The 12,614-nt window shown below is 48.8% G+C and overlaps 1 protein-coding gene across 3 annotated transcripts in view; it reads left to right on the top strand.

The window, feature by feature from the left end:
* The first annotated feature begins 353 nt into the window (after positions 1 to 353).
* The window catches only part of RAD54L (RAD54 like), a 25,652-nt gene continuing 13,391 nt past the window's right edge, over positions 354 to 12,614 (top strand). For 2 of the 3 annotated variants that reach the window (XM_087446009.1, XM_004442038.3), the window contains exons 1-9: positions 354 to 628; positions 864 to 975; positions 1,082 to 1,168; positions 3,528 to 3,647; positions 8,780 to 8,840; positions 9,575 to 9,710; positions 10,165 to 10,234; positions 10,351 to 10,639; positions 10,873 to 10,997. In XM_087446009.1, the coding sequence (XP_087302135.1) occupies positions 973 to 975; positions 1,082 to 1,168; positions 3,528 to 3,647; positions 8,780 to 8,840; positions 9,575 to 9,710; positions 10,165 to 10,234; positions 10,351 to 10,639; positions 10,873 to 10,997 (891 nt within the window). In that variant the 5' untranslated portion in view covers positions 354 to 628; positions 864 to 972. The remainder of the gene's footprint in view (positions 629 to 863; positions 976 to 1,081; positions 1,169 to 3,527; positions 3,648 to 8,779; positions 8,841 to 9,574; positions 9,711 to 10,164; positions 10,235 to 10,350; positions 10,640 to 10,872; positions 10,998 to 12,614) is intronic. The other variant, XM_087446008.1, reaches the window with a different exon arrangement.

The following is a 12,614-nucleotide window of genomic DNA, read 5'->3' as shown; positions in this document are numbered from 1 at the left end:
TTCCAGTTGCTGACGGGCCAGCTCACCGGCCTCCGACATACGCCAGGGACCAGAGCCAGAGTCCCACCCGCGGGCACAAAACTCGCGCGCCGCCCTGCGCACGCCCCTCGCCTCGCCCAACCGCTCCCGCCGCTGTGGGCCCCGCCTTCCCCTAGGTCCCGCCTCCCAGCGGGGCCGCTCCGCCTCTCCAGCTCCAGAGCCCCGCCCCACGGCGGCCGCAGCTCTAGGCCCGCCCCCTTCCTTGGGTCGCGAGCGCCGAGCGCTTCGAACGCAGCCAATGGGTGGTGTGGCGGCAGCACGGCGGGAGGTTCGATTGACAGAGCCTGGCGGGTCCGGAGCGCCCTGGAGGCTGTTAACGCGCGCCTTGGGAAGAGGAAGGTTAAGCCCGCGGGAGTGCATCTCTGCCGCTCTTTCCAGCCCCGCCTGGGATTCCCCTCCCAAGCGCGGGTCTTTTACGTGTCCTGCCTGGATCCCTGCCCTGCCTCCCTCAGTCTGGACCTGCCATCCGCGCTCCAGACTGGGAAATCCTCCTTCTCCGGACTCGGGCGCCTCGCCCTCCCCAGGCCTCGGATTTTCACTCCAGCCTCTCTCTCTCTCTCCTGGCCTGCAGTTACCTCCCTCCCCTCAGGTATCTCTCCCCACCCCCATTCACGTCCACCTGGGACCATTATCCCGACCCCACCTGTCTCCTGCCCCCACCCCAGACCTCTATCTACTCTTCTCTGCTTGGACATTTCCTCTTTGGCCTGCTTTCCTGCCTTGGCTAATTGGCGACCGACACTCTTACAGTTTGGGCCCAAACCCTAGCCCCTGCCTGGGTTCCCTCCATCCGTGCTCCCTCTTTAATTAGCCCATCCTCTCAGTATTACAGCAGCCCGCTCTTTACCAGGCTCTGCTTCTGCACTCTCAGCTGCTGGGTGCCTTTGAACTTTGACTGATGGATACTTGAGGTCTTATGCTCCTGGCCCCAGGATGGTAAGTGTGGGCCTAGGGGAGACTGTGGGTAGCCTTGTGTTTGGCTGTAATGGGCTCAGGCTGCAGGATCCATGCAGGTACTTAGTTTTCGTTCTCCCCTTAACAGAGGAGGAGCTTAGCTCCTAGCCAGCTGGCCAAGAGAAAACCGGAAGGCAGACCATTTGCTGATGAAGACTGGCGGCCTGAGGCAGTGGTGAGTACTCTGCCCTCAAGAGGATAAGGAAGGTGGGCATGTAGGGCCTCCAGCCGAAAGGAATCCTGATCTTGGTTTCTGGGGTTACATGGAATGAACCTGGTCACCTCCAGAAGCCTCTTCCATATGTTCTGTAGTTCTGTCTCTGTAGAGGCTTCTGGCGCCTCTTTCATAGGTGCTTACTATGTGTCAGGCATTGGACAAGATCAATAAAATCTTTGTCTTCAAGGTGCTTTCGAGAAGCTAATATAGCCTCAATTTTTCTGGTAAGAAGAGGTGTTCCAAAGCAAAAGAGCAGGTTGGTTTGGGCCCTTTGTCTCCCTTGGAAAAAAAGGGCTCCCCAGCAGCAACTAGCAGTTTGCTCTTTTGCTCTTTGTCCCCTGCCCAATGTCACAGACCAGTAGAGTGTACTTGGCCTACCTTAGGGTCCTGAGCTCGTTTAGGCCTAGATTGGAGGGGTGGTGCCCCTCCAGTCCCTGCTAATATTCAAGTACAGTGTGTTTGACTTTGGACTGGGCCCTGTGCTCTGCTCCTTGACTTGGAGGCTTGCTGGGGCTGGCTGTGGGCAGGACCTATGTAAACCAAAATCAATAGGGCAATGGAGCATGTACTTCAGAGAGAGAGCAGTTCAAGAAGCAAGGGATTGGGGCCGGCCCCATAGCTTAGCGGTTAAGTGTGCGCGCTCCGCTGCTGGCGGCCCGGGTTCGGATTCTGGGCGCGCACCGATGCACTGCTTCTCCGGCCATGCTGAGGCCGCGTCCCACGTACAGCAACTAGAAGGATGTGCAGCTATGACATACAACTATCTACTGGGGCTTTGGGTAAAAAAAAAAAAGAAGAAGCAAGGGCTTGGCCATGGAACTTTAGAGGAAGAGATTAGCTAAGGAAGGTCTAGAAGGTGATTTTGGGCAGGGGTAGTATATGAGTAAAAGCATGTGTTGAGAGGGGAAGGGGCCTGGTGTTTGTTTCAGGTGTGTCTTACAGGATCATTGAAGCTTCAGATAGCTTGGCAAGCTGGTACAAGTGGGTTCTTGCCTGATGGCTTGGTAGCACTTGCTCTGTAAGTTGCACCGCTGGTGTGTAGGAGCTCCTCTACCTGTGAGAGAGGCACATTGGCTGCCCCGTGCCACTTACATAGGTCTCAGACTTGAACTTCGGGCAGCACTTGGTGCAGCTGGGTCATAAATGGTGCTGTCTGCTGCTGGTTGCTCCTGAAAATGCTTTTGGTGCTGGTGTCCTCACTGCCATGGTGTGGACTGACTGGGGAGTGACCTCAGTGGCCCAGGAGTTGGGTGCAGCATACTCTTGTCCCTTCTTTGGGAAACTCAGGGAGGGAAGCAAAGGGTTGCTCAATCGTTCCTTGGGGTCTTTGGAGTGTAGATTTGGAGGGAGCATGACTCCATGCTACTGGTGAACTTGCCCTTCACAGGCCCACATCATTCACCTCTGCTAGTGTCCCTTTTCACATTAGGCAAGTTCTTTTTTTTTTTGGTGAGGAAGGTTGTCGCTGAGCTAACATCTGTGCCCATCTTCCTCTATTTTGTATGTGGGATGCCCCCACAGCATGGCTTGATGAGCGCTGCATAGGTGTGCGCCTGGGATCTGAACCTGCAATCCCCGGGCTGCCGCAGTGGAGCAGGCGAACTTAACCTCTATGCCACCGGGCCAGACCCAAGTTCTTTAACCTCATTAAGCTCTAGTTTTCTCACCTGTTAAATAAGGATGATAATAAACCTATATCATAGTATTACTTTGAAGATGATACATGATAATATATGTGAAGAAAGAGTTTAACAGTGCCTGGTGCTTAATAAGCATTTTATTTTATTTTTTTAAATTTTATTTCTTTATTTATTTCTCCCCCCAAAGCCCCAGTGGATAATTGTATGTCATAGCTGCACATCCTTCTAGTTGCTGTATGTGGGACGCGGCCTCAGCATGGCCGGAGAAGCGGTGCATCGGTGTGCGCCCAGGATCTGAACCCGGGCCGCCAGCAGCAGAGCGCGCGCACTTAACCACTAAGCCACGGGGCCGGCCCAATAAGCATTTTATTTTTTTATTTTTTATTTTTTTAAAGATTTTATTTATTTATTATTTTTACCCCCAAAGCCCCAGTAGATAGTTGTATGTCATAGCTGCACATCCTTCTAGTTGCTGTATGTGGGACGCGGCCTCAGCATGGCCGGAGAAGCGGTGAGTCGGTGCGCGCCCGGGATCCGAACCCGGGCCGCCAGCAGCGGAGTGCACGCACTTAACCGCTAAGCCACGGGGCCGGCCCCCAATAAGCATTTTAAATATTAGTTGCCATTGTGGTGAACTCTGTGGCCTTCCAGACTTCACCTTCAATACTCTCTCCTAGACTCCTAAGAAACGGAAATCCAGCAGTGAGACACAGACCCAGGAGTGTTTCCTGTCTCCTTTTCGGAAACCTTTGACTCAGCTAACCAATCGGCCACCCTGTCTGGACAGTAGTCAACATGTAAGTCGGAATTACCACCTGCCAATGTATGCATGTGTGCTGTGGTTTTGCATATGGACACTCCAACCCCTGGTGACTCCGCCAGTGCTGTACAGTGGCCAGCAGACAGGCTTCGGGGGAAGCTTTGAGACCTGGCCTCTTTCCTTAGAGATGTGTGCCTGACTTGGAGTCCCCCTTGTTTATAGGTACTTGGGCACCAGATCTCAGGTGGCTCAGATTCCAGAGGAAAGGAGGGTATGGGTGAGGGAAGGCCATGGCAGGGTGTTGGAACCAGGATCCTCATGCTGGCTCAGTGTCTGACTCTGCATATGGCTGTAGGGAGTACCAGAGTCCTATAGCTTTCACGTGTTTCCTCTAGTAAAATCAGTCATCTCCAGGGCAGGTTCTGTGCATTAGCTCATGTAATTCTCTCTCTCTCTCTCTCTCTTTTTTTTTTTTTTTGTGAGGAAGATTAGGCCTGAGCTAACATCTGTTGCCAATCCTCCTCTTTTTTTTTGCTGAGGAGGACTGGTCTTGGGATAACATCCGTGCCCATCTTCCTCTACTTTATATGGGATGCCGCCACAGCATGGCTTGACAAGCGGTGCATCCGTGCGTGCCTGCCATCCGGGCCCGGGCGTGCCTGCCATCCGGGCCCGGGCCGCCGCAGCAGGGCGCGCCGTTGCGCGAACTTAACCGCTACACCACTGGGCCGGCCCCTGTAATTCTCATTTTTTAAGATGAGGAAGCTGAGTCTCAGAGGGGTTAACTAATTTGCCTAAAGTTTCAAAGTAGTCAGATCTGCCTAGCTCCAAAGCTTTTTACCACCAAGCTTTCTGAGGGACAGTGATTTTGAGCTCTGTGCCTTTGGAATTTCTTTAGTGATAAGAGCACCAAGGGTGTCTTTTGTTATTCATAACAAGCCCCTTTCAACCACACCTGAGTTTACTTGAATGAGATGCCCTTTGTAAAGCACCTAACCTTGGGGGCTGCTTGTCAGGGGAACCAAGCCTATGATTAGAGGGTTGGAACCCTGACCTCTGGGGAGGGGAGAAAGGCTGGAGGTTGGGTTCAATCACCACTGGCCAATGATTTAATCATTGTAATGAAGTCTCCATAAAAAAACCCCAAAGGACAGGGGTTTGGAGAGCTTCTGGGTTGGCAAACAGGAATGCATCCGTCTGCAGGGAGGCTGGTGCACCCTGTCCTTTGGGACAGAAGCTCTTGTGCCCTGGACCCTTTCAGACCTCGTTCTGTGTATCTCTTCATCTGGCTATTCATTCATATTCTTTAATATCCTTTGTGATAAACCAGTAATCTAGTAAGTAAACTGTATTCCTGAGTTCCGTGAGCCACTCTGGCAAATTAATTGAACCCGAGGAGGGGGTTGTGGGAACCTCTGACTTATAGCCTGTTGGTCAGAAGTACAGGTAACAACCTACACTTGGGATTGGCATTTGAAGTAGGGAGTGGGTGAAACAGTCTTGTGGGACAGAACGCTTAACCTGTAGGATCTGATGCTTGCTCCAGGTAGATAGTGTCAGAATTGAGGTAGAGTGTAGAACTCCCAGGTGGTGTTGAAGAATTACGCTGTGTGGAAAACGCACATATCTGGTGTCAGTTGTGAAGTGTTGTGGTAGAGAATTGAGAGTAGAGGAGACACGCAGGAGTGTATGTTTCCTTTACAGGGATGTTTTGAAGGAAAGATGGGAATCCGTAATGAAGGTTAGTTATTTGTGCATTCAGCAGACATTTTCATGTAGTAGTTGATAAATACAAAAGAATACATATATATAACATATGTAAGATATAAAACACAAAATAAGCACCTGTAAACCCACCATCCAGGACTAGAACATTATCAAAGCCATAATCCCTTTTCCCGTCCCCAGAGGTAACAGCTATCCTGGATTATGTTCATCATCCCTTGCTTTTTGTGATAGTTTTACCATATGTATATAATTCACTAAGTAATACATTGTTTGTTTCTTGAGCTTTAAAAATGGTGTGTAGTCCTCTGGGACTGTCTTCATTCAGGATTCATTCAAGTTGTCCGATGTAACTATATAACATAAGTGCAGGTGTGGTGAGAGTACACAGTAGGGGGGCTCACGGTCTGGAGGTTGGTGAAGACCTGAATCTGAGGGATTTGCTGATTAGGTTGAGTCCTGAAGGATATGAGAGTTCAGTCAGGTCAAGAACGTGGGAAATGTTCTAGATAGAGGGAAGAGCCTCTGTGAAAGCGGTGAAGGAAGGGGTCCAAAAGACAAAAGTGCCTTGGGCCCACAAAGGTCATACTGCAGCCTTGGAGATGAGGACGTTAGCCTTAGACACCATGAGTGTGAAGTCCTGTAGGATGGCTGGGATTGGAGGTGGTTGCAAATGGGGATATGGAGTGTAGGAGGAAGGTATGGACTGGAAATAGTTTTGGGGTCGTTAGCGTAGAGATAATATTTGATACCTCTGAAGTATTTTGGAGTGTCAGGGTGGGTGTACAGTCAGAAAAGCTGAAGACTGAGCCCTGAGGAACACTGACTTTTGAGGGGGTTAAGCAGAGGAAGAAGAGCCCATTAGGGGACTCTTATGAGGTCCCAGAGAAGTGGAATAGTGGGAGAATGGTGTCATGGAAGTCAAAGGCAGAGAATATTTGAGAAGGAGGGGCCAACTTTGCCTAATAAGATAAGGATAGAAACATGTCCATTGGAATTAGGGTCATGTAGGCCATTGGTGATCTTGGCCAGAGTCATTTCAGAGGAGTGAAAGGGGCAGAAGATAGCTGTGAGGTGTCGGAGATAAGGAAGGGGAGACAGAAAACTCTTTCTAGAAGTTGGAAAAGGAGGAGATAAGAGGTCAAAAGAATTTTTGTTTTTAAGATAGTTAAGCATGTTGTAAATGCTGCTGAGAAAGCTAGTAGAGAGGGAGAGTTTGAGATACAGGAGAGATAAGGCAGAACTGATAGAGTGAAGCTCTGTAGAAGAGGGAGGTTTTGACCTTGGTGGGGAGGAGGAATACTCACCCTCTTCTATCAGAAGGAAAAGGTGGTAAACTAAATGAACAAAGGGAGAGCAGGCTGTCTCGCCTGCCTTTGTCAGAGTCTAGTGAGCAGTATCAGGCCAGATTCCCCAAGGCTGGCTATTGCAAGTCTCTTGGGCTGTGCCCTCAGACATTTTTGGCCCGGGTCCTTGCAATTCTATGCTAGTTGCACAAGCCCACAGTTCTCCCTGCAGAACCTGTGGCTCCTGGGTTTTATTGAAAGGCTTGTCAAATTTGGAGCATAAATTCTTGGCTATTCAGAGCCTGAAATCTAGCTTTCTATATTGATAATCTTGAAAATAATATTTCAGTTTCAGAATTGAAAGCAGAATTGATACCAAATTGAAGAGTCCATCTCCTTCCTTTTCCTCTCCTTTGACTTAAGGGTAACTTTTTGTTAGCATTTTTCATAGATGGTTTTCTCATTATCATTGCTATTCATAATTATAATAACATGGTAACTAAAAATAGTCAATAAAAATTTTTATTCAGCTGCAAAGAAATATGCAAATAAAGAGTTGGGTCTTTCTCCAACCCTGCCCTTGTCATGTTGTTTAGTGTGATAATGACGTTCAGTTCTCCACATTCCTTTTCTGTCTTCCAATGGATCACCAGTATTCATTACATTTTTCCTATTTGAAGTACATTGAGTTTTTAGAAATTTATAATGATCTTTATAGAAATAGGTCAGAATACACAGGTAAAAAATTCAGGGCAAGACAGGCTTGCTTTTTTTTTCTATTAAGCTACCTTTTTGCCAGAGGGGAGTTTTTTCCATCACTTCTTTTTCCCTAATGTATTCCCATTAAAACTACCTTTAGGGTTTCTGCTCTTGTTTTCTCTTTGCTCTCTTGGGTTCCAGCTCTTTTTTTGTTTGGGTTCACAGGCTATTGTAATTCTTCACAGGGCTCAGGTGTGTATAGGCCAAAACTGTGATGGGAGTTGTCAGAGTTAGCTCAGGAACTGGTGCCATGGACTCTCCTGCCTCCTCTCTGCCCCACCCCAGCCCCATAGCCCAGTGCTGATTCCAGGCTTCCTGCAAGCCCTGAGGTAAAGGCAGCAAGGGCACCCTTCTCTGGGACCTACATGTGTTTGTTTCCTGTCACCTTTGTCCCACTTGATTTTTCTTGGTGATAGGCTTGCCCTTTCTCTTACGTCCCCTTTGTCACGTTGTTCTCTCTCTTGTGCTTTCCCATGGCAGGAAGCTGCTGAGTCTGGGCTGATCCACGTGGCTATACTCAAACAGGTTGGGTTAGGAGGCCATATAGCCCACTGGTTACAAGAAAGGGCCCTAGAATCAAGAAAGTCCTGTATCTGTCATGGCTGTGTGACTTGGGAAAGTGACTTAACCACTCTAAGCCTCAATTTGCTCATCTGTAAAATGGGGATACCAGTAATACATGGACCTCACAGGTCTGTCAGTAAGGATTAAATGATAATGTGAATGCAAGGGGCTTAGCACTGCATCTCGCGTACATTGTTAGCCATCATTATTGTTGTCATTTTTGCCTTTGTTAATTTTATTTTACTAATACTACTGCTCCTGTTGCTACCATTACTCTTTGAAGGGCTGTTTAATTCCCAAGGAGGCTGATGTAGGAATTGGTGTGGGAATTAGATGCAGTAGACAGAATTGATATGACAAAAAAAGAGTTGTGAGGTATGCTTGGGAAGATGTAGCCCTATAGGACAGTGGTTGAACCAGACATTGGATTTCCCTGTTAGTACTGGGGTTGGGTAAGTTTGTGGTGCTTTCTTTTTAAGGTGCTGCACCCTAGGGAATAGCCAGGTGTCCTCACTGGTGTGGTCTTTCATGAGCTAATGAGTCTGAGCCTTCTGGTTGGTTGACTGAGGCTCAGCACTTCCAATGGCACTGTGCTGTCCCTGGGTATTTGTAAAATCTTATGTAAAGCCTTAAAGATGGAGGCTGTTGTACAAAATCTAATAACCGAATATGGAGCACATCTTATGTTCTACTTACATCTGAATGAAACATAATCAAAATACAATGCTCTGAATGTATTACGATGCTTAAATAGGCATTTTAGACTGCATTTGTAAAAATATTGTCCCATAACATCTCCAATCAGTCCTGAATTCCTGTTTCTTCTTCTTTTAAGGAAGCATTTATTCGAAGCATTTTGTCAAAGCCTTTCAAAATCCCCATTCCAAACTATCAAGGTAAAAATGGAGGCTATTCTGTTTTTTGAATCAGTCATGTGTGAATGTGCCTGAATAGATAAAAAACCTCCGCTTTAGTAAATACAAGCTTAGCTTGGAATTGAAGATGTTAATCCAGTGGTGACTATGTATGGGGTGACCCTCCTGAGGCCTGCATGAAGGCTGTGTTTGGTGGCTTCAGCAAGGGCTGCCAAGAGTAACTGCCCCTCATCTGCTTGGTGGGGATGTGCCAGAGCTCAGGAAGCTCCTGGTGGGCCAGAGTGGCTGATGGACCCAGGCTTCATTCAGTCCAGGCGAGTTCAGTAGCCTCTCCTTTATGAGGTTGACTCTGTTGGAAGCCTAGGTCCTACAGACTTTGCCCCTGTCCTGTGTAGGGCATAGCATTGTGTTAAAACTGGGACTGGGGAGGGAGGAGGCCAGCTCTCAAGAACTCTCAGTCTTGAAAGACCCCTGTAGGGTTTCAGACCTTTCTAGAATTGATTTGAGTTGAGATGAACAAGATCTCGCCCCCTAGAAGTTTGTAGTTGAACGGGAGAAGTAAAATGGGAAAAACTTGTCTGAGCCAGACTGGGATAATGGTCAGGTGGAGGTGCCCAAACTGGGCTTGGAGAGGTTCTGGGAGAGAGAGGGTCATATGGGAGCTTAGGAGAGGTTGTGTAAAGGATAGGTGTTTGAGCTGCGCCTGCTGGAGCTACTCAGCACAGAGGCTCAGGTGACAGATTGTTGATTTCTAGGTCCTCTGGGCTCTCGAGCATTGGGCCTCAAAAGGGCTGGGGTCCGCCGGGCTCTCCACGACCCCCTGGACGAAGGTGCCTTGGTTCTGTACGAGCCTCCTCCACTGAGCGCCCATGACCAGCTGAAGCTTGACAAGTATGTGCGTTGGTATTTCTTGAGCAGTTCTGGTCCTCTGTAAGTACACATACCTGAGAGGGCAGAGGGCATTTTGGTGTGATTTCTCCTTGGGATTGGCATATGTTTTCGGAGTGCTGCCTTGACTACTGCACCATCCAGAGAGTAGGTAGGTGGGCAAGGAGAGTGCCTGGGGAAGAGCGTGTGGTCGCGTCCAGTTGGTGGGGGTTCCTTACCCCTTCCAGCCAGGCTCACTCAGGGGAGCAAGAAGGGTTGAGGTGATGGCATAGGGAACCCATCCCCCCTCCTAATTTTCTAACTCCTGGAGTGGGATTTGCTATGGTTTGATTATCAGGCCAAGAAGGTCCTTTCTTAGTCAACTGCCTCTGTGGCCTCTGGATGAGCAGGACACAACTTTCTTAGGACTTGCCCTTGCTCATGTCTGAGCTCCATTTTCTTTGCTGTGTTTTCTCAGGGAAAAACTCCCTGTCCATGTGGTCGTTGATCCTATTCTCAGTAAGGTCTTGCGGCCTCACCAGAGAGAGGTAAATGGGGGTGGGGAGAATGAGGTATGGGCTAAGGGGCTGAGCCTGGGAGGCTGCCATCTCTGTGGCAGCAGCAATGTGGATGTCAAAGTAGGCTAAGTGCTGTTATTCTCCAGGGAGTGAAGTTCCTGTGGGAGTGTGTCACCAGTCGGCGCATCCCTGGCAGCCACGGCTGCATCATGGCTGATGAGATGGGACTGGGCAAGACACTGCAGTGCATTACGTTGATGTGGACGCTTTTGCGCCAGAGTCCAGAGTGCAAGCCAGAAATTGACAAGGCAGTGGTGGTGTCGCCCTCCAGCCTAGTGAAGAACTGGTACAATGAAGTTGGGAAGTGGCTTGGAGGGAGGATCCAACCTCTGGCCATCGACGGAGGCTCTAAGGATGAGATAGACCAAAAGCTGGGTACGGAGGCTTAACAAAGATGGTTGCACTTTTCCACAAAACCTGCTCCTTTCTTATGTGTATACTCGCGGATGGCCAGGGTTGAGGGCAATGAAGGGGTGGAAGAGAAGAGAATTCCCATGGAATCTAGTTGAAATAGTCAGTTATTTCCAGGCTAAATTAAAGAGCTGTGAAACTGGTTTTTTCTTTAAGATATTCTAAGATTTGTCCCTTTGACAACTTTTCTGTTGTAGAAGGATTCATGAACCAGCGTGGAGCCAGAGTGCCTTCTCCCATCCTCATCATTTCCTATGAGACATTCCGCCTTCATGTTGGAGTCCTCCAGAAAGGCAGTGTTGGACTGGTCATATGTGACGAGGTACTTGACTCTTAGCAGTCTATGTGGTAGGAGAAAGTCTGTCAAAGTCTCCTCACTGAGCACTGCCATCCAAGGGCTGTGCCAGTCACTGGGAAATGCTGAGGACAGCATGTTGCCTCAGAAGGCAATTGAGAGGGAGATCCCAAGATACCAGTCTGCCAAAAGAGGGAGTAAGCAGTGCTTGGAACTCGGAGGTGGGTGAGGTGCTGTGGACTGATTGGTTTTGTTGCCTCCAGACAGTATTCCTAGATCTAAGAAGGACTTTGAAGGGTGGGAGAGATTTGGATGGGTGGAGAGACATGGTACAGTGTTTAGGGGAACAGGGTCTAGGGTTAGAGAGACCTTTATTCAAATCCTGCTCTACCACTTACTGGTAATACGACCTTGGACAAGTTACTTAATCACCTGAGCTTCTGTTTTTGTGTCAGTAAAATGGAGTGATAATATCTGCCTCGTGAGATTATTGTGAGGATTAAATGAGGTGATTGAGGGAAAGCTCTTATCATAGTCATAAGACTTTGGTAAATGTCAGCTCTGGTTTTTATTCTGGGTTGGGGGGGACTCATGATCAGAAGCACAGAGATAGGAAAGCCCAGTGTGGACAATCCATATACCTTACAGTAATCTGTGTTGATTCTCTAGGACTAAGGGAAATATGGCAGTAGGTACTTCCAGGCCTTTTCCAGCACTATGCATGAATGGTGGTAGACATGCTACTGCTTGGAAAGGAGTGATGGTGGGGCCGGCCCCGTGGCTTAGTGGTTGAGTGCGCGTGCTCCGCTGCTGGTGGCCCGGGTTCGGATCCCGGGTGCACACTGACGCACCGCTTCTCCGGCCATGCCGAGGCCGCGTCCCACATACAGCAACTAGAAGGATGTGCAGCTATGACATACAACTATCTACTGGGCCTTTGGGGGAAAAAGTAAAATAAATAAATAGAATTATAAAAAAAAAAAAGAAAGGAGTGATGGTGGCTGGGAGCTTCCTAGTGTAAAGAATTTTCCAGGACTCCAGGGAGCTTGCCTACCCTGAGGCTGCTGTCATTGTTTGCATTTCTTGGGAGAGTTAAGGTCACTTTGCACATCCTTGGAGCTCTAGTGGAGACCAGGTGGCTGAAAGATTTGGCCCTATCTGTCAACTGATTGACAGGCTTGACTGTGCTCTGGGGACTATAGATTAGCCCAGTATCTGAGGGTCTTTTGGGAGAGGACAGAGAAGAAAAGCTTACTTTGGGGTGCCTTACTTGCTAGTTGTGAGCTATTTGTCCTTAAGAAGAATCAGTCATTGTATGGCATGTCTGCCAACTTCTGATACCCTGATAGGCTGTTCTTTCTGGTAGGAGTAAGGGATTTAGCAGGTTGAGGTGGGGTATGTGTGTGACCACCTTGTGCAGCTCAGGGCCCTGGCATTTGCTTTATCACCATGGAGGGGGACTGTGCCAGGAGCCTGGTCCAGAGGCCAGGGCATTGAATAGGAAGGCAGGCTGTAGCTGTCAAGCCCTTGAGGACTGAGGGACATCTAAATTTTCTTCTGCTCTGTAGCATTCCTTTTCTTCCTCACTCTGTCCTGTTTCCTGAACTGGCTCTGCAGGGCACAAGGGGCAAGGCTGCTTCTTGC

This window comes from Ceratotherium simum, chromosome 22 (assembly GCF_057802395.1).
Source record: "Ceratotherium simum simum isolate JZ-2026a chromosome 22, ASM5780239v1, whole genome shotgun sequence".
Lineage (NCBI taxonomy): Eukaryota > Metazoa > Chordata > Mammalia > Perissodactyla > Rhinocerotidae > Ceratotherium > Ceratotherium simum.
Note: the sequence above shows the minus strand (reverse complement) of the source record. Positions and strands in the feature narration are given on the sequence as shown.